Raw genomic sequence first — 22307 nt, 5'->3', positions numbered from 1 at the left:
ATAAAAAACGTAAAAAAGTTCATATGTAGAAACTAGAAAGATATTTAAAACAGTTTTATCTTTACTATTTTATATACAAGTTATACAACACGCGTATTATTCATGTCGATATACGCTTTACTTATTTCGAAGTATGCAGTTATGTGCAGACACCGTAGCAAAAGAAACTGTACTCGTATTGTCATATTATTAAGTAATTTCAAAACAGAATTATCAGCTAATGGGAATACCGTAGTAAAGTAATTGAAATCCACATTATAATACTGAAAATGAATACCCATCAAACAAATTATTCTATAAAATATATTTGTTGATGGTATAATTTTTATAAATACAAAATATATCTACAAATATCAATTAAAAAATAAATAAAATTCGATAAAATGATAAACACACTCTTTAAAAATATATTATTTATGCAAATATCATTGATTTATAACCTTAGCAATGTCTTGATAATAAAATAAGTAAAAAAAATACAAATAAAGAATATTTCAAAAAAAAAAAATGTTGGCTGGGTCAATTTTACTGCAGGTTTAATGTAAGTAATAAGTATGTACACGAAACCCACTACTCGGGTAAATATAGAGTTGAAAACCAATGCAGCCCCCCTCGGTAAATATTCTGACTGCACCTATTCATTTAAAATGAAAACATTTAGATGTAGAATAAAATATATTGTACTTACATTTTCTGTCGTACTATTGTACCAATACATAAGACAATACAAAAACAATTCAAAAATATTTATAGAATGATAGGTAATAACTCAAAAAAAAAAGGAAAAAGTAAAGGTATTTATAAAATAGCATTTATTCTAAATTCAAAAAATATAAATTTCATATAGATACAAAGTATAATACAATCGTTGAATAAAATCACGTTAAATGTATATATATTTTTACAAAAAAGTCAACTCGGAATCATGTTAATAACTATGACTTCCGTGTTCACCGAATGAATTTTCACTGTATGAGTGTTCTTCGTGTTGGTGATATGGTACAGGGACTTCGACTTTGACAGGAACTTTGACGTGGTACGGCACTGGTTTCTCGACCGTGTACGGCACTGGCTTGTCGACGGGGTACGGCACGTGCTTCTCGACGGTCACCGGGTAAGGGCGGTCTACCGGAACTTTGACTGGGTATGGTACGGGCTTTTCAACGGTGTAAGGGACGTGCTTCTCGACGGGTACGTGCACGGTGTATGGTTTGTCGACGGGTACCTTGACTGGGTAAGGTACGTGCTTGGTTACCTCGTACGGAACGCGCTTCTCGACGTAAACGGTGTACGGCTTGGGCACGTGAACGGTGTATGGTTTGTCGACGGGTACCTTGACTTCATAAGGTACGTGTTTGTAGACGGTGTATGGTTGTGGAACCTTCACTTTGACTTCATACGGGACGGGCTTGTCGACGTGCACTGGGTAAGGTTTTGGTACATGCACGGGATATGGACGGTCAACGGGTACTTCAACCTTTACTGGGTACGGTACGTGTTTCTCGACCTCGACTGGGTATGGCTGGGCGACTTCCTTGATGATAGTCTTGGATAGGACTTGTGGTTCGTGGTGGTAGTCGTGACCGGACAGCTCGTGACCAAAACCGCCGGAACCGTATCCATAGCCGGTGTCGAAAATGCCTCTCTTGCCTTGGTTTTTGCTATCGTCGGTAGTTGCTGTAGCTTTGTCCGCTTTTTCTACCGATTTACCTGTAGTGCTTTCCGACGCCAATGCGAAGGCGCACAACCCGACCACGAACGTCGCGAGCAATATCTTATTCATATTGTTTTTTGTTTTGAACGGAATAATCGACTGATGTCCGTTGGTCTGTGCGCTTGGCTTTTGTAGTGGCACCTGTGTCTTGCACCGATGAAGTCCAGTGCCCAGTCGCCCCCCACCTGCAGTACAGTCGTGGATAAATAGAACGCATCTACTGGTCTACTTTCTATTGTTTATCCTCTACCTAATGTTTATTTTTCATGATACCATCAATTTTGTGCTATTTCGTAACATTTTATGTACGATGATTTAATTAAAACATCTTTGATATAGAACGGTTGTTTAAAATATTATATATATTTTTTTTTTTACGTTCAATCTATTATTGTAATGCATAATATAAGTACGATCATGATTGCTCACAATATCTATAAGCAATGATTTATTTTATTCGTAATAAGTTATAATAATATAAATTAAACCCTGATGATTATTGGGGATTTGCAGTCTTTTTTTCGATTTATTACAGGTAAATCATTTACTTGTCTAATTTCTTATATCGATGTAAATCATAATAATTCACAATGAACGTTTTTATATGACATTAAAATAACATGTTATCATTATTCCCATAAAAATAATATTGTAATTATGTAATTCTTAAGAAATATATTCAAAAAATGTAAATTTTACAATTTTATCTGTCACGTAATTTATAATTTTATCACCATCGACAAGTTTAGTTTTAAAATTCGTGATGGTAAATATTCGTGGAAGTTTATACCGTAAATACTTTTTATCTATGTAACTTATATAGTAAATTACGTAATTAGACGTTTGATTTCGGCTAACGATAATGATAAAAACAGCTTGTAGGTAGCTGATTCAAAACACCCCGCTATTATACAACTTACACAACTGATTTGCATACCGTAACAAAAGAAATAGTTATCAAATGTAATCACTATACTAGTGGATAACTTAAAATAAGCCAATTAAAGTACTTTTCGTGTTAAATAATATAATCGATATAATCTGAATGATTTAAAAATGAAAACTACACGTCATCCTTTCCTTTTCATTGAACGGGGTTGATTTAATTTTTCCTGATTTCTTCTAAACCTAATATTATATGTTGTTCGGAGATATATTAATCAATAAAGATAAGTTAGATGAGGTTTAATTAAGTAAATACAACTATAATATAATATGGTACCTACATATTTATCTTACAATACAATTACTGTGGTCTATTGATTATGTATAAACATATACATACACGTATCTGTCTTCCTACGTTTTATTTTGTTTAAATTATATAAGTCCCGCTAAACTTAATTCTTTCCGATAAATTTTCTAAAATTTTCAAATTACAAGTGTGACGTGCAACAAAGTTAGTCTCATTTCAACACTTATCATTAGGTCATGGTTAAAGTAAAATAATATATTATTATGTACAAATATTTAACTTTAACATTAAATGTTACTTGGTATAAAATATAGTTATCTGTTAAATTTATATTAGTATAGGTACACATAATGACGTATAACAATTATTGTCACAACTCACAGTGTCATCGTATTAGAGATTGATTGACAACGGCTATTTTAGTGACGTCTGCGTAATTAATTGCAGTGTTTTTTAAAGTATTTTGATTTAAAAAAAAAAAAGTTTTGATATAACATAAGTTTTTTTTCTAAGAAAAAAAACGATATTAAAGAAAGAAAACGTAGAAAATAAAATTTTTATTTCTCAAAATCTTTACATCATATTTGAATAAAAGTGGATCATTTTATTTGTCCATTAATTTATTTATATTTATATAAATCAACAAGCTCCATTCTTAAAAATATTTTTTTATAAAATAGATTAATAAAAATAATATATTTACATTATTCTTAATATTAGCAAGTAGCAACATTGGCATTATAATATTCAGTGATGTAGTGGAAAGTATAAACAGAGGAGATGCCATAAGATTTCCTAAATTTATAATACTGCATATAAAGATAAAAATATTAATTATTTATTATTTTTTTTTTTTTAAATATATTATAGTATTTCAACAATTATGAACCTATAAGTTTACATATGATAGAGGTTGGTAAAGCTCACACTCTTAAATTTGGAGGACTGATTGTAATAAAAAATTATTTATAAAAATATATACACGGCTATACTATGGCATTAATGCATTATAGACTCAACAAAACGCATATCGATAATTAAAAAAACATTTTGAATTTATTTAAAGTCACTTAAGCTCTAAGAAAATATTGTAAATATCAATAAATTATTGCACAAGAATTCATTTTGAAACGTTGATTACAATATTTTAGTACGTCAGCTGAGAAAGGCTTACCACCTCTAATATATACAAAATATATACAATGTAAATATTTTACTAAATGACTATAGTAATTACAAAAAAATACACAGAATAATAATATGAAAGTAATTTTTTTTTTTTAATATATAAATTGTTGTTAAGTCGGTTAAATAAGTGGGCAAACTATATATCTTTATTTCTAGTAACGAAATGACCAAACAATATAATATTTTTACATAGTTTGAATTTTATTTTCCGTATGTTTTATACAGTCTAAAATCGTTTATTATAAATTATTATTCACTATCTTCACACTAATTTAAAAAAGTATATTTCCATCTAAACCTTTCAAATAGTTAGTTCCATAATATATTTTTAAGGAAGAATTTATATAGGTAATGAAAATTGTAATAATTAACTTAATTTTATAATTGTATTGATCCTATTTTTTGTTCTTTGCAGATAAACTTTTGCTAATATTTTTACCACTCTATAACATTATTAGTTATCTGTTTATGATTTTATGAAAACAATTCAATGCATTTCTGAGACCTAGAGACTAGAGGTAGTATCATTTATACGATAATTGTTAGCCATTTATGATTAAGTATTAACCTACTAAACACCTATATACCTAATTTTCTTAATATTAGTTAATAATGTACCTTTATAATTTATATACATGTTAATTATAAATACTTGTTTTTTCCTTCATATTTTATTTAATCTTGATTCAATAGATGATATATTCTAAAATCGAACATAATATAGTAAAATCTTCTATTAAACGAAAAATTCTATGAATTTAAAAATTATAATTTTATTTAAATTTCATAACAAGTATACATGCATAATTACATAACACATAATAAATTTAACAAATATTCAACTGAGAATAAATTCAACTTAGACCTAGAGTCTGATAAACTTGTAATACTGCGTAACAGTGTTATAGATAAAGGATAGACAACTATGGTGTTCATAGATAATAAGGGTATTTTTTACGAGAAAATTAAAAGGTAAAAGCTAATTGTATTTATGAGTTTATGACCAATAAAAATAAAATATAGTTAGTTAAAACTTAAAATACATAACATTTACCACTATAAAAATAATTATATACGAGTATACGAGAGTTTTGATGTATAATAATATAGTACATATTATATATAATAAGATTTTATATATTTATTATTTAATAATTACATGTATAGGTAATAAATAATATTAATACATCATAATTTTTTTTTACCTCCGATATAATACTGTTTCTTACATAAAAGTAATTTTATTTATTTTTATTCTTAGCTGTACGTTTTTTTAAATTGAAAACAATTTTATAACAGAATATTGCATTTTCACACATACATTAACCTAACCTAACCTAATATAGGTAATAACTTATTTTCATGACATTAATCCCAAATAAAAATACAAGAATATTATAAAAAAAATCTTTATTTATATTATACTTATATCTATATACATAATAATAATATGTAGTATTCGAATTTAATGAACATATTTTAATGTTAAGCACATATTATTATTTGAAATTTATGCAATCAGAAATGTAACACGAGTTATGACTAGAAAAAGAAATACGTTTTTTAATAACTGTTGTGTTCATTTTGTTTGTTGGAATATTGTGGATGTTCTCCCTTGTATTCTGTTTCCGGAAAATATTTTTCTTCCTGTTCGTTTTCTTTGTACGGCACTGGCACTTCGACTTTCACGGGAACTTTTACCGGATAAGGCACTGGTTTCTCTACAGTATACGGTACGGGTTTGTCAACGGGGTATGGAATGTGCTTCTCGACGGTCACCGGGTACGGGTGATCTACTGGTACTTTAACCGGATAAGGTACGGGTTTTTCGACTGTATAAGGGACGTGTTTGTCGACAGGCACATGCACAGTGTATGGTTTATCGACGAAGACCTTGACGGGATAAGGGACGTGCTTGACGACTTCATAAGGTACTCGCTTCTCGACGTAAACCGTGTATGGTTTGGGTACGTGAACGGTGTACGGTTTGTCTACTGGATATTTGACTTCGTATGGGACTTGCTTGTAGACGGTGTAGGGTTGTGGCACGTTGACTTTGACTTCGTATGGAACGGGCTTGTCGACGTGCACTGGATACGGCTTGGGCACGTGTACTGGATAAGGTCGGTCAACGGGTACTTCGACCTTTACTGGGTACGGTACGTGTTTCTCGACCTCGACTGGGTATGGTTGGGCGACCTCTTTGATGATAGTCTTGGATAGCACTTGTTGTTCGTAGTGAGCTTGGTGTATGTGATCGTGATCATTGGTAGGTTTGTACACATCGGAATCCGAACCGTATCCATATCCTGTATCGATAATGCCTCTCTTGTAGTGGTTTTTGGTTTCATTAGATATATTTGTTTCAGGCTTGTTCGCACCTATCACGAATGCGCACAACCCAATAATGCACGCCGTATGTAAAAGCATCTTCATCGTCGTTTGATTTGAATGAAATGCAGTCGACTGATGTTCGGTGGTCCAAGCGCTTCGCTTTTGTAGTGACTTGTATTCACCTAGGAAGTAATCTTTTACCACTTCATCCCCGCCACTTATCATACTACTGCTAATGATACTTTCTATCTTATTGGTGCATCGTCGTTTTTTTATTATAATATTAATATTCCTATTATTCAGTCACTTCGCGTGATATTGTTTAAGGAAATGGAATAAAACGAGATTTTTTTATTGCTAGTTTACTTCTTCTACGCCGATTTATTATAGATGGTTTAGATAATATATTTTAATTTATTACCTATATTATTCCAAGCTTAGTAAACCTCAATGAAATATAATATTTATTTACAGAACAATTTATTGTTTATTTTATTTGTTACTTTAGTTATGTTAATAAATTAATACATTTAATAAACCGATTAATAAATTCAATGCACAATGACACACTTATTATGCTGAATGTCCGTGAATATTATATGCCTACGTACTGTATTAAATATTATAATATTATAGATTCTTGTTAGAATAAATTTGCTACTTTTATTTTCATATTTTCATTGAAAATCAGTATGTAAATAATTAGATAATCTAATTAATTATTTTTGACAGTGGGTTATTACGATGTTGTTATTATCTAACAATAGATAATATAAAGTGAATACCGTGTTTTTAATTTATTCAATGTATAAAAAAATGTATGTATACTATAATTTATGATTTAATTAATAATGATTTGTTTTGTCTTCATAGCTACCGTATAACCAATTAATAAAATATGTAACATTTTATTCTCTGTTGAAATACTATATGAATAACTAAAATATAATTATTACTCTTATTTCTAATTCAAATAAATGAAAAATCAAATACCTATATAATGAATAAACATTAGGCGAAAATATTATATACCTACACAAAGAAAAACAGTGATTGTATATTTTATATACTAATGTGATTGAAATTTACATAGACTTAATAAAATATTGTGATATATTTAAAAAAATAGATTAATGTTTATTTCAATCACTCAGCTTATAATTCAAAAATAGCAATCGAAACCAATGATAAATAATTTTATTAGAATTGTATGCGTGTGAGTATACAATTTAAATTACTAAAAATCGTGCATTAAAATATATACAATCAAATTTTAAGGAAAAGAGCTGTGGATAATCGTATGTATGTAGAATTCGTATTATGAAAATATAAAAAATAGTTAAAATAAAATGTTGAATTTGTAAAAAATATCCAGTATTTTACTATAATACAAAATATACCAAAATATACAAGGTCGAAATGTATATACATATATATATAATTTCATAAAACAATTTTAAATTTTTCCTAGAGTATGCTAAGACATGAGAGTAGTTCTGTTCCAATGTTCTGTATATTTTTAACACCAAATAAAACAAATAATCGGCAATTTCAACAATTTGTAAAAAATATTATTTATTTGTAGAAATATAAGTAATAAAATCTAGTCAATATAATATTTTTGAGAATAAAACTCATTTTGTACAAGTGTATAATAATGTATTAGAAATTTTAATACAGAATAGTAATAAAAATTAAATCAGTAATTTCAACTACCCTTGAATAGGTACTAATCACGTAAGGTATACTCTTCATTAATCGATTTTATTCCTAAAAATATATGTCAATGATAATATGAAACTATATGCGTTATATCACAGTATTTTTAAATAACACATTTCTAACCGTGTGTAATCTGATTTCAAAGTACAGTAATACAATACGAATTCACAATGTCGATAAAAACAAAGAGTTCTACATTTTCATTGAGTATATGCACGTTAAGTTGAAAACACAAGTTATATATTACATAGGTAATATAGGTAGGTACCTACTATGCGTGTATTTGTAACAGTCACCTACGCTGTAATAATACTGAGCAATACTTAAGTTACGTTTACTTTTCAAGGTTCAAATAGGCGTATAAGAAGATTACATAGGAGCCATTCTAATAGCATTGGAAAGTATGTAGATCTCGCCTCCCCCCGCCGTGGAGGGGGAGATGAAAATTACTTCCATTATGGGTGTTCGGGATACTACAAAAACTGATGAATTCAACGGAATAGCATCAGTCGATCGACCCGATCCAAAGTCCAACGACAATATGAGAGGAGTTTTCAAAATAGTGTGCGTGTTTGGTCTGTGCGCCTTCGCATTGGCGTCGGAAAGCACTACAGGTAAATCGGTAGAAAAAGCGGACAAAGCTACAGCAACTACCGACGATAGCAAAAACCAAGGCAAGAGAGGCATTTTCGACACCGGCTATGGATACGGTTCCGGCGGTTTTGGTCACGAGCTGTCCGGTCACGACTACCACCACGAACCACAAGTCCTATCCAAGACTATCATCAAGGAAGTCGCCCAGCCATACCCAGTCGAGGTCGAGAAACACGTACCGTACCCAGTAAAGGTTGAAGTACCCGTTGACCGTCCATATCCCGTGCATGTACCAAAACCTTACCCAGTGCACGTCGACAAGCCCGTCCCGTATGAAGTCAAAGTGAAGGTTCCACAACCATACACCGTCTACAAACACGTACCTTATGAAGTCAAGGTACCCGTCGACAAACCATACACCGTTCACGTGCCCAAGCCGTACACCGTTTACGTCGAGAAGCGCGTTCCGTACGAGGTAACCAAGCACGTACCTTACCCAGTCAAGGTACCCGTCGACAAACCATACACCGTGCACGTGCCCGTCGAGAAGCACGTCCCGTACACCGTTGAAAAGCCCGTACCATACCCAGTCAAAGTTCCGGTAGACCGCCCTTACCCGGTGACCGTCGAGAAGCACGTGCCGTACCCCGTCGACAAGCCAGTGCCGTACACGGTCGAGAAACCAGTGCCGTACCACGTCAAAGTTCCTGTCAAAGTCGCAGTCCCTGTACCATACGAAGTGCCACATCACCATCATTACGAAGAACACTCGTACGATGATCATCACAGTTATTGACATGGTCTCCAAGATCCGATTGGGTGTCTTGTAAAATGTAATATAATAATATAAAGCGAACGAATTGATTTAACCATTGTACCTGTTCATGTCTACGCTTATATATACGTCGTTTATTATATAACTATGTATATGTTTCGTAGAATAAAACCATTTTTTTACCTTATTCGATTTTTTTTTTTTTTTTAATTTTTTCTTTTAGAATAGTTATTTCAGTGTTTTAACCAATAATAGCAATTAATTGTTCTAGCAAAATTGATTTTTCAGTAAGTATGTTTATAAGTATATCTAATATATAAGTATTTCAACTATGATCACCAAAATGCAGTGTTTTAATAATAGCTCAGTTGTCTCTGATGCAGGTATATGTTATGTGGTAATGTATATTCACATCACTGTTGATTTCAAATTTTATTTTCACTCTTTTTTGGTGTCGATGTGAACATACGATTCACAATAATAGATAGTCATTTTTCTCGTTGGTTTTTAAAAAATGTACGGTAAATAAATTTTCCGAGTAATAGGTCATAACTATACATCAGCTTGTTATTTTGTTTTTATTATCGTGGTTTTAACAGCGTAATTGGAATTCGTTATAGAACAACCCAATATGTTTGTAGCTCATCAGTTATAAAATTATTATTATTAACGCGTTTTATGTCGCTAATGCATTTTATAATAGAAGTCCACATTCGAGGAAGTTATTTTATATATATGCTAGTTTGGCGAGTTTTTAATAACGCAACAAACCCGTCAAGATTTGTGTTCATTTATTATAGTTATATCAATACATAATATATTATAACAGGCGACCCAAACATCGTATTATATTAATATATACTTATACAGTTTGTTTTTTCAATTTGTTTACAACACACCTACAGTATTCTCCATCCCGTCGGTTTTTACATTAATATAAAATTTGATATTCCACGGCAAACGTCATTTACCAAAATGAAAACCATTCATCTCTCAAAATGTGTCATCCGGGAAAAAAAATTAAGAATTATAATATAACAACATGAAATGAAATTATAATAACACTATAAGACATGTTATACCTGCAGGTTGTTGCATTCGCGGAAACTCGTCGATATACTACTATACTTGTCCCATAAACGACCGAAACCGAACGACGCCCAACAAGTCGTGTAACTTTGTACGTATTACGATGATAATATTATTATTATTATGCTTAATCCTGGTGCAGTGTGTACGATAGATAGGTAGTATTGTTTTACATGTATATCGCAATGCATAATATATAATTAGTAATTACCGAACAAATTAATTCAGACCGTTTCGACATATTTTTCGACGACGTACACAACAATAATAATATACACTCATGTAATAGTATTATAATACCCACTGCAATAGTGTAATATATTTTATAACGCCACCGCGTTCGATGATAATCTCGTGAGTACTGCAGCTATTATATAATGTCTCGAGTTCGGGCTGTGTACGAAATAATAAGAAAATAATAATATACGATCGTGTGTACACGTGAGAACAACGCGGAATATAATGATATACGGCTGACGAATCTGCAGTAGGTACCTACATTATAATATGCATACGCCGCGCGTGTGCACGCGCTGTATACCTTTATGTGTACTAGTGCAGTGGAGCAGTGACCGCCGTTGACCGGTTCCACTCTACTTAGCGCGATGCCGTGATAGACTTTACCCCATTCGGAGACTCGCCAAGACAAACGAAGTGAGCGACTGAGGGAAATTTTAATTATTGCAATAATAATTTATTGGCAATCCAGGTAATCGAAATATACCACAAAGGATATCCGCTTATCGATAAGCTTTGAGTACCATATTATTATATTGTATTTGGTAAATAAAACATTTTTATATGTTATTTATCAACATGTTACTCCAAGATTTAGTAAAAGAAAAAAAAACGGATTATTAAGAATAATTATAATATATATATTTATTATATATGATAATAAAATAATATATTAAAATACAAATAACAATAATATTATACAATCAGGTTCACATTTGCATACTATAGAAACTATAAGTTATTTTAGTTATTAATTAACCATATTTTTAAGTTGATTTTTTTGTATTTTAATAAAATATTAACAGTAAATAAAAATTTTAATTAGAACTTCAATTGATCAGTTTAAAAACTTGTGAAAAACATATTATGTTTAATTTTAATAAAAAAATAAACTGATTTTTGAAAATAACTATACTTATCAAAAAATATTTCATTAAGTATTCCTAGTTCTGTACTCTGCATTATTAATTACAGAAAGCTCAATTTTCTTCTCTTAATTTTGGAGTTCACATTTATTTCACTGCAGCGTGATCGAAAGTACTTATTATCTATACACATTGTAAAAATATTGTATTTACCTACATTGTGACACATAAATTTTATCCTCGTTTTTGGTGGTCCCCGTTATAAGAAAATGCTTACAACTTTGTAACTTCGTAATTCCATATACTTCGTGCTAGCGGTATTAAATCAACGGACGATTTTTACTCAATTACCCATGTGACCGGCCCACGTCCAGGTTATAGGTACACGGAATTCGGTCAGTTCCTCCGGCTAAAATAACCCCGTGATGGAAATTCTTTAAAAGAAAATCCAAATATTCGAAAAGGGTAAGTGCACTTTGAAATACTAAATAACAACGTACGGTATTTTATAGATACCTATGCACACAGACAGGGAAATCTTTTGTCCAAAGCATATATAAAGTCCTCGATGGTTGATACATGTATAATATAGTTTGTAAGTTAAAATTTAAAATGCAGATATAAAATATAGTTTAGTACTTCTATAGCTGAACAAACAAAATTAGATCACAACCTGCTACAGACAATTCAGAAATATGGCTAGGATTATTATAACAAGTCTGACACGAGAACATTTGAAATTCGTTTAGTTCTACGTTCATTGTTTTAAACGCGTAATAGTTCTTTTTAAACAACGAAGCTACGACACCACTACACTAGCAGTATCACAGCCGTTACTTAAACTTCTGTTTAAAATGTACATTTAGTCAAGACCGTTGAGCGTTGTTCGAATGATGGAGACGAGTGTGGAATTGAAAAACTGTCTATAGTTAAATTTATACTTATACTATCAATATATTATAACATTAAAATACGAAAGGCACACCGAGATGATTAAAAAATAATAATAACTTAATAAAATTAACTTGAAAAAAAAATAGATGAATGCATTATTAAATATCATATTACTGTTTTAAAAAAACCATTAGAAGTGCACATAATATAAGTATATTTAATACGCAGTAAACAACTTTTCGCTTAAATTGATCATTATGATGACATCGACGCGGTGATTGCAGTCATCCACCGATCACAGTCAAATAATATGTAACCGAATTCGCGTTGATTTTTAGTATATAAGTATTGCGAGGTTGTACTCAAAAATATCATAAAAACGAATATGCTGCCATCGATCTTATTATAGCCCACTCTATGGAACGATATGAGATAAAATATTGTGTTCGCGAGACTGCAGACCGAGACGAATCCATTCGCGGCGTGAGGTGGACGGGACGCGTCAGGACGTCGAGAATATAAAATCTACAGTAATAATATGCTTATTATCGTGTCGCGCGCGCGCACACCGAATTACGTAAGAAAAAAAATACATAAAAATTAATAAATCTCCGCCGGCGTTTACAGTGGATGGTCAAGTGTGTTTCGTGGGCGCAGCGACCGCGTCCGAGCCCCGTCGTGTGTAGTCTTATACTGCGCGTTTGAGATTTTACATGAGATAATTATTATTATTTCGTTTTTCACAAGAATTTATTATTCCAAGTCCCGCGCATCGTTCATATTATAAATAATATCAACGCCGTCGTTATCCTAACAAAATATGTAAATTGCACTCGTCTTATTTCATTTTGGACAATTCGCACGATTCATGATAAGTTGACCCAACCTGAAAGGTTTCGTCTCGTTGTTTTCATAAAAACAATACAAAATGACTCGAAAAACGGCTAAACTCAAGGTACGAAAAGTAGGCAATACAAAGTAAATATTTAGGCATTTGTTGGAAAAGTGTAAAACTAGCTACTAAACTTTAAAATTGTTAGTGCCAAACGTGGCCAACAAAACATTACAGTTGAAATCAAAGCTTAAAACAATTGTCCGACGATACGAATTCAGCGTTGTTGGGCTGTTTTTGAAACTTGTATAGGCAAATATTAAAAGCTTTATAGTGCAAACAAAATGTAGTGTTGGGTTTGGCACAGTATATGGTGATTAAACAAAACGAGATAGCCGTGAACTGCCAAGTTTTCTAAATTATCCAACAAAATCTGACTTATTGGATGTTAATATCGTTCAACATTTTTTTATATATTTAAAATTTGTAAAATTGTTTAATATTGTTATCGTATATTATAGTAACTATAAGTTATATATAAGCTATATAGTTAAATACTGTGCTTGTACAGTGCATTACAGTGTATATATTAATATTTGTATCGAGTTTAACTATTATTTAAATAATTAACGTTATCGTATTAAAATATAGTAATTATAATATCCTTTAAGGTTATTTTTTAACCACAGAAAAACAACAACAATGAAGCCCGTCAACAGGTGATTTAAATAGCAACAATAAAATATAAATCCGTGCAATAACCATCAGTGCGTTGAATTATTATATACCTATATACTATGTGTAATGTACATATATATTTGAATGTGTATGTTGTGTCTTGATGATTTTATAATCGCATTAGATATCGTATTTTATAACAATAATAATATGTATCATTATTGTACATAAGAAATATTATAACCGTGACTTGGCCAAGAGATGCATAAGAAAACCTGTCCTTCTCTAGGTCACTGACCGACTTTGCTCCTAAATCACTGAATAATGAATAATAAAAAAAAGTAAACGTGATATCGCTTTTCATTGAACGTAATATCGTTCTCGTTTACTCATATATATTATTATTATATAAAAAGAAAAAATATATTAATGTTGTAATTTTTTTTTTATTGCATTAATATTTAATACCAAACTCTAAAGGACAATGAGATGATTACAAAGTTTGTGATACAAACAATATTTTTTATGTTTAAGTATTTGAAAAAAATAATTAGCTATTATAAAAAAAAAAAAAAAATGAAATGAAATAAAGAAAATATAATCGCTAAATGACCCTGAATAGCAAAATAATTATTATAGGAGTTATAACTTATTAAAATTAATGGTAGGTAAGTATCTACTGATAAAATTATTAGTGCCAGCTGTCTAAGATAATTCAATATTCTGATAATTCCGATATTGAATTAAAAAATTAGATAAAATATTTGATGAATCGCGATTACGTTTATAACTCATCTTTTGCATTTGGAATAATGAAAAATATGAATAACAAGCAGTACCTATTGTAATAACATAATACATTAATTTTTTTAATGAAAGAAAAATGTATATTTATTATTATAATAACAAAATTCACTTTGATATAAACTTAATCATCTATTATAATTTTGGAAATATTTCATAATTTTTTAGTTTTTATATAATCGTCTATATCATTACTAGCTCATGTAAAATAAATCTAATATTATATATATAATAAATAGCGTCTATTAATCTTGGCCCTCGTCAATCACTTTTTGTTTTGTTTTTCTATTTAATATTTTTAAAATATTAAGATTTTGAAAAAAAATTACTTTACTAGAACCACATAATAGTATTAAAATCCCAGTATACCATATGAGACAAATGTTGACAGTTACTATTAGAAAATATCTAAAATACAATACACGGATATTGTGAATCATAAATCGTATATTTATTTTAGTAAGCAATAAAAAAAATCCAGATAAGTGAGTTTTTGAGCGACTCTCAATATGCCGCCCGTCACTGCAGGCATCATATAATAATATAATATATTGTATGTGTCTTATATTATGTATACCCGAGTAGTTGTATTTGACGGATAACTTGAATTACGTATTATTATTTTACTCGTATTTAATATTATATTATGCTTCAATGTAATATCGTAATTTTTATTATATATTATGTGAAATTTAGACTGTTTGTTTCAATTAGATCTACATTTGAACATGTGTGTGCTATGAACACTGTAGATGATGTCCATTGGATCGATGTGGGAACATAATATATACATATAAAGTAATGAATAATACGCGTTACGAATAAATGAGTCGTAACTGGATCGCGATCCGAGAAAGTAGACTTGACCGGGAGCCATCGAGCAAAGCACACCCGCAGTGTATCACCGAGGGTGGGGAGGTACTCAAACATGATCCCCACCCTCACAGCGCGATCGAACAGTACAAAACCGTCCGTTTTGTCCGAATTGTCAGCAGTCAGTGTTGGACCGAGCCGGAGCTGAAACGAGCAGTGCTCGAAGACGAGGCAATACACGTATATTATATAAGATTTGATATTTATTTTTATTTATAGCGTGTTCGCTATCACGATGAAAGGTCTCCTGTACACGGTGTGCGTTTTCGGGCTGTGCGCCTACGCGTTGGGCAAGGACGATGACGTGAAGAAAGCTTCAGTAGACGATGACAAAAAATCGTCCGCGGACAAGACCCAGGACAAGAGGAGTCTGTTCGACACCGGTTACGGTTACGGTTCGAGTTACGGATACGACGTGGGAGTCGGTGGTGACGATTACCACGGTCATGGTCACGTGCTGTCCAAGACCATTATCAAGGAGGTGGCGCACCCATACCCCGTACCCGTCGAAAAGCACGTGCCATACCCCGTGAAGGTGGCCGTACCCGTCGACCGCCCGTACCCGGTCCACGTACCAAAACCTTACCCCGTACACGTCGAAAAACCAGTGCCGTACCCCGTCAAGGTAGCCGTGCCTCAGCCATACCCAGTGGTCAAGGAGATTCCAGTACCAGTCAAGGTGCCCGTCGACCGTCCGTACCCCGTGCACGTGCCCAAGCCATACCCAGTGTACGTCGAGAAGCACGTACCGTATCCAGTGGAAAAACATGTCCCGTACCCCGTCAAGGTGCCCGTCGACCGCCCATACCCGGTGCACGTACCCGTCGAGAAACACGTCCCGTACCCAGTTGAGAAGCCAGTGCCTTACCCAGTCAAGGTGCCAGTCGACCGCCCATACCCGGTAACAGTCGAGAAGCACATACCGTATCCAGTGGATAAGCCCGTCCCGTACCCGGTCGTCAAGCACGTCCCTTACCCGGTTAAAGTTCCTGTGAAAGTTGAAGTCCCCGTACCGTACCCGGTCAAGAGTCACGATGACCATTACGAACATCACGACGACCACCACAGCAGCTATTAACTGGACGGATACAGAATTGATAAGCATTTATCGCATCAAAACGGTCTTATGAAACCGGAAAATGGTTACCACTAATTTGTTAAGTACTTTTTTATTTTTTATTTTTTACTTTGTAAATATTAAAATATTTTTATAATATAAATATACTTCCTATGTTATTTATCTTTAAACAAAATTAATTTTAATTATATAACGGAATTAAAAAAAAAAATCTCTCAACTTTGACTGTTACCGACTAAGATCTTTTTTTTATGACCTTAAATTAACTTTTATTTTTGTATATATTAAACTTTTACCCCCAACCCCCTGTCAACCTGTACCATAATCAGCTATATTCTCCTCTTTATATAGCGACGGGAAAAAAAAGCTATACAAAGGAAACTGTCGAGGGACGACGACAATATTATATGAAATGATGTATAATGCAGTATGAATAAAGTTTATTTTCTTTGACATTGTGTTTTGTTCTTTTCTAGACAATATTTATATAAATACGGTTTAAAAAAAATAAAGAAATAAGAACCGTCAACACACTTTGGATAGGTTTTAGCGACTTCGATCGAGAAGCGTGCCATACCGTGTGCTCGACTGCAAGCGGTTAATAAATTATTACCATTATCGTGTGCATACTGTTGTATATAATATCATATGCACAATAACGGTACATAAACGACACGACAATAATATTGTTTTGTTGTCGCTGCTAAACTATTCGCTCGCCGCACGTCACCAGCGGTAGTCATATTATTAATGTCCTCCGATCGACGATATAGGTAATAATAATAATATTATTGTTTCTGTCGTTACAACGCGCAAAAATCCGTTGGAATGGACAATACATAATATGATATAACTACACAATATTATATTATAATTTATTGTAAATAATATAACTGTAATAATATCGGACGCAAACGACGATTTGCCCCTCGAAAATCGTGATATAGTGCGTATGGGTGTGCGAGTTTAAATGCCCTAAACCTTGCCCGCACGACAGTGTCGAAACCGTATAATCGTCATTGCGTAACGCCCGCGCGGTGGAAAATCCTATTATTGCGATATTATGATGATATTCACACGTTTGCAATAGGTAATTGAAATCGTGTGAAGCACGCGCGTCCCACGTGTGCGGCCACCCCTGCAAACGTGATATTTATGACATTATATCATGCGCTACACGTTTCGATTTAAAACGAGATAATTTGTCGTCCATTCTCCGGTCGGTTTTTTTTTTAACGCCAAAAAGGCATATTAAACTAATAATAATAATATCACAATAATAGGTACGATTATATAATTCGGCTTTGTATTTGATTTTGGTTTTTTGTCTTTTGTTCGTCTTCGTCAATGTGTCTTCTATTCGTGCGAAAAAATCCTATTGTGATCAATTTCTCGTTTTTGTTTTCGACGATCGCCATACTAATACTCGTATTAACGTTTTTCGAATACGTAATAAAATAAATATTGTAACGAACAGCATAAATCATAAAAAAACTATTCGTCAACAGTGGTATCGACGTCAAACTATAAAAATATTGTCAAAACTAGTCTATGTAGGTACAAGTAATCGATAAACAAATCAATCGTTTCGAAGGCTTAAGGACGACGACTAACGAACAAAATATTCCGAAGAACGTTCGGGCTTTTTGCGCGCCCGCTCTACAGAGAAAACGTGCAGCTAACAATCCTAAATAAATCACTGTAAATAATATTATGATCGTTCTTGGACGATAAGTAGGTAATATTTAAAATATAGTTTTTTTGTATATTATATCATTAGGCGCCGCGACGATCGATCCAGGAAGACAATATTTTTTTTATTGGACAGCATCGCGCATACCGTTATGCCGTGTCGGCGGCCGCAGCCTCGGGCGGATTCGGGTCTTATTTTATTTTCGCCGAAGAGATTGCGTAGCGCGCACACGCGTACTACGTTATTTACATAACACAATCGGGTATTTTATAATATTATGTTGTATGTTGTATGTTCTATTATATCGCACACTAGACCAGGACCAGGTCGCGTCGTGTTTTCACAGTATTTCGTGTGTGTACCGTAATGTATCTGACAATACGACGGGTGCTGGTTTTTGGTCACCAATAATTAAGGACGTGTTGTGATGATGTTGATTTAAATATTTTTTCCTGATTTTCAGAAGTGTTCTTCCTGGAAACCCACAAAAGAATATACGGCAACAAAATATATTAATAATACAAATAAGTACTATACAATATTGGATTTAATGGGAAGAGCTTTAAATACCTTATATCAGGTTGATATGTCATAGATTTTTTAACTATGCAAGAAAATAAATAACTATCACTATTAAATAATGATACAGAAAAAAATAGTTTTAATTTATTATCCACAGATCGCAACCGTTTATTTTAGAATCTAGAATTGAACTGATATGGTCTCAGTTGTACACCTACTCGATTTAATAGAACGCATACCTACACAATGCGGTACATAGATGAAATATTTTATTTTTTATAATCATATTCATTATTATCAAACATCGAAAAATATATAACTAATGCATCATACATTTATACGTAAAACATAAGTAAATAGGAACTCATGTTTGCATAAAAGGACTCCAATTTAGTAATTACACCATGACCTCTCAAGATTTAGGATTCAATACTGATAATATTTATATAAGCGTATTCGGACCGCAATTTAAAAGTGATTCGTGTACGTTAAAATACGCCCAAAATATTGTAATGATCGTTCGTGTGGCGTGAACGAATTTTGTGGTTGTGTGCAAACGTATACATAATATAATATCCGCGAGCAACCGGAGCGACTCAATTATTATTATTAATATTATTATTTATTACTTATTAGGGTCAAGACGTCAGTTTTTGCGTGCAACGCACTACGAAGTTATGCAATGGTCCATCCAGATTTTTTTTCTATACCGGTGACCAAAGACGTACTGACAATTATTATTTTACCACCACAATATAGTAAAGATAGTGTGTGATTTATTCTGACAGATGATGGAAATTCAAAATGTCTAATTCGTGTTTTCCTAATAATTAGGTTAACCTACACAGCACATCCAAAACAATTAACATACTCTATGTGCAGAGCATTATATAATATTCGTAATGAAGGAAGACTCAGGCGGAAAAGTATGTTCAACTAGGTATGGGAAACGACGCTGAAATCCAACCAATACGGCGATTTCTATACTTATTTCATCTGTACGCAATAACGAGTACTCATGCGCGAATTCCATAATGTCAACAAAAAAACTCGGGTAGAAAATTATTATTAAATCATTCTCGAGATGCGAATTCCTTCGACCTTATTTGTTATTTCTCATAATTAAGACATCGTAGAATTCCACTTTTTACTAACCACTATCCGCTCTACAGGTGCAAGCTCATAGTGTTCTGCCTAAACATGGAATACCTACCTCGCATTTCTCCCGCGAATCTCTTCAAACCTAAATGTTTTGTTGTTCGATAAAATTTCTTAGCAATATTGTAATAAATTTATAATATTATTATTTATTATCATATAATCGCATAATAGATTTAATATCTCTTGTTGCGAAAGTAAAATATTTACCCAGAGAAATGTTTTTATTTTACAATAATCATATATTTGCGAGAAAAATTCTATAATAAAATGCTCCATAATATTGTTTTGAACCCCGCTTGATACCTACATAAAGTACCGAAATAATACATAATATTTCATTGTTGTTGGGTTTTTTTTATGAAATGTAATAAATTACCACTATTTATATTCAACTAAAAATTTACTCTATTAAAAAAAATGCTAACGAATATTTGAGCTTAAAATTAAATTATATACGTACTTTATTTTTGTTTCAAATTTATTTAAATAAATTATTCTTGGAAAAAATCAAATAAAAACTTGAAATAAAGATTTAAATAGTTTGGAAACTTAATAAAAATAACGAATTATAAACAACTTTTACACATTTTTGGATATACACAGCATATACCTACCTATTACCTACTATTATTGGAATTGGTTTATTATTATTTTAATATAGTCTTATATGAGTAATTTACAACTAATTTATGAAGTATATTATCTGTATATAATATTTTCTATTTATCATTATTGTAAATAACTTAATAAAAATACAATATACATATTTTATTTTCAAATATATTTTATACTTCCAAAGTTTTCGTAAACAGAAAATTTCATCATTCACCATAATATTATTATGAAATTGTTAACTGAATAAGTCTAAAATATAATATTTTCAAACAAATGTTAAAAATTATTAAAACATTCAAAACTTTTTCATTTTTAGATTGCATTTTTTCATTCCAAATTACTAGAATATATTTATCCACTCATCCGTCATCGTGGTTTCTACAGTTATTTCAAACCACTTCGAATTCTGATTATTTATGTTTTGACTACAATTTTACCACGTAACTCATAAGGTGTTATTTTGCATTACTTATTATAATGACTGTGTGATTTAATTTTTATAGGCACTAGAATTTTTTACTGAGCAAGTATTGTATGAGATATAACATTATAAATGAATAAACAAAAAAAACTAAAACTTGAACACTAAATAAAATTATTCACTGAAAATGTATTTATATTTTATATGACTCATAAAATATACGAATTACAAACCACATAAGTTAATATTAATAACACTATTTTAGTATATACACGATAATTACATAAAAAACCAAATATTTAGCTTTCATTAAACAGACACTATAAATTAAATTTCCAGTAAATATTCAAATCTTTAATAAATGATTTTAAAAATAAAAAATAAAACAATAAATCTGGGAAATTACATTAGCTTGTTAGTGATGATATTGTAATCCGAAATACATTATGCACAATGGTCCCGTGTTCATATAAATACACTAAAAATATGATATTATAAAAATTAAAACAGTTTTTGGTATATAATATAGTTTGTGGTTTGTGAATTTAATATAAGCGACAGTGTCTTAGTCCAGATGATATTCCTTTAAAGACCTTTGTGAATACATTTTCAAGAACGTTTTCTTATTTCAAAATACGAAATAATTAAGATAGACAAAAAAAATGTTTCAGCCTCGATTTTGTGATAATAAATTATTACGATTGAGTAGACTGAAGTTCAATATCCACCGAAAAGCGATAAGCTAATATCGCTTTTTAGATATTTATAATAACAATAAAAAAATTTAATTCAATACAATTTCGTTATTTGTTTCGATGATTTGTCGCGACGTCACGCGAGGGTGGTCGTACGGCTCAGTCTTGCATATGAATTAATATTTATATATGTATTACATGAATATGACTTTTTTGCAAATGATATCATATACGACTCTGCAGGCGAAATGTCCTCGCGTTCGCGTTTATGTATATTGCATAATATAATATAATAAATTAATACGCAATGATATAAATACGCACTCA

General features: G+C 31.5%; 4 protein-coding genes across 4 annotated transcripts; 2 read left to right on the top strand and 2 right to left on the bottom strand.

The window, feature by feature from the left end:
* Window positions 1–789: 789 nt before the first annotated feature.
* Window positions 790–1831, bottom strand: LOC114127260 (zinc finger protein 512B-like). The gene has a single exon (XM_027991443.2). It carries the CDS (start codon window positions 1781–1783, stop codon window positions 929–931), a length of 855 nt encoding a protein of 284 aa, XP_027847244.2. The 5' UTR covers window positions 1784–1831; the 3' UTR covers window positions 790–928.
* Window positions 1832–5490: 3659 nt separating this feature from the next.
* On the bottom strand, window positions 5491–6671 carry LOC114127259 (zinc finger protein 512B-like). Its single transcript, XM_027991442.2, has one exon. The coding sequence runs from the start codon at window positions 6654–6656 to the stop codon at window positions 5661–5663; it is 996 nt and encodes a 331-aa protein (XP_027847243.2). The 5' UTR covers window positions 6657–6671; the 3' UTR covers window positions 5491–5660.
* Window positions 6672–8555: 1884 nt separating this feature from the next.
* LOC126550081 (uncharacterized) lies at window positions 8556–9709 on the top strand. The gene has a single exon (XM_050200996.1). The coding sequence runs from the start codon at window positions 8593–8595 to the stop codon at window positions 9541–9543; it is 951 nt and encodes a 316-aa protein (XP_050056953.1). The 5' UTR covers window positions 8556–8592; the 3' UTR covers window positions 9544–9709.
* Window positions 9710–15895: 6186 nt separating this feature from the next.
* On the top strand, window positions 15896–17326 carry LOC114127261 (tetra-peptide repeat homeobox protein 1-like). Its single transcript, XM_027991445.2, has one exon. It carries the CDS (start codon window positions 16031–16033, stop codon window positions 16871–16873), a length of 843 nt encoding a protein of 280 aa, XP_027847246.2. The 5' UTR covers window positions 15896–16030; the 3' UTR covers window positions 16874–17326.
* Window positions 17327–22307: the final 4981 nt, after the last annotated feature.

This window comes from Aphis gossypii, chromosome 2 (genome assembly GCF_020184175.1).
Source record: "Aphis gossypii isolate Hap1 chromosome 2, ASM2018417v2, whole genome shotgun sequence".
Classification (NCBI taxonomy): Eukaryota; Metazoa; Arthropoda; class Insecta; order Hemiptera; family Aphididae; genus Aphis; species Aphis gossypii.
The sequence above is the reverse complement of the archived record's forward strand: the minus strand, read 5'-3'. Positions and strand labels throughout refer to the sequence as shown.

What these genes read in the sequence shown, in the direction of transcription:
- LOC114127260 (XM_027991443.2), bottom strand. Translation starts at nt 1,783, where the DNA reads ATGAATAAGATATTGCTCGCGACGTTCGTGGTCGGGTTGTGCGCCTTC.
- LOC126550081 (XM_050200996.1), top strand. Translation starts at nt 8,593, where the DNA reads ATGAAAATTACTTCCATTATGGGTGTTCGGGATACTACAAAAACTGAT.
- LOC114127261 (XM_027991445.2), top strand. Translation starts at nt 16,031, where the DNA reads ATGAAAGGTCTCCTGTACACGGTGTGCGTTTTCGGGCTGTGCGCCTAC.
- LOC114127259 (XM_027991442.2), bottom strand. Translation starts at nt 6,656, where the DNA reads ATGATAAGTGGCGGGGATGAAGTGGTAAAAGATTACTTCCTAGGTGAA.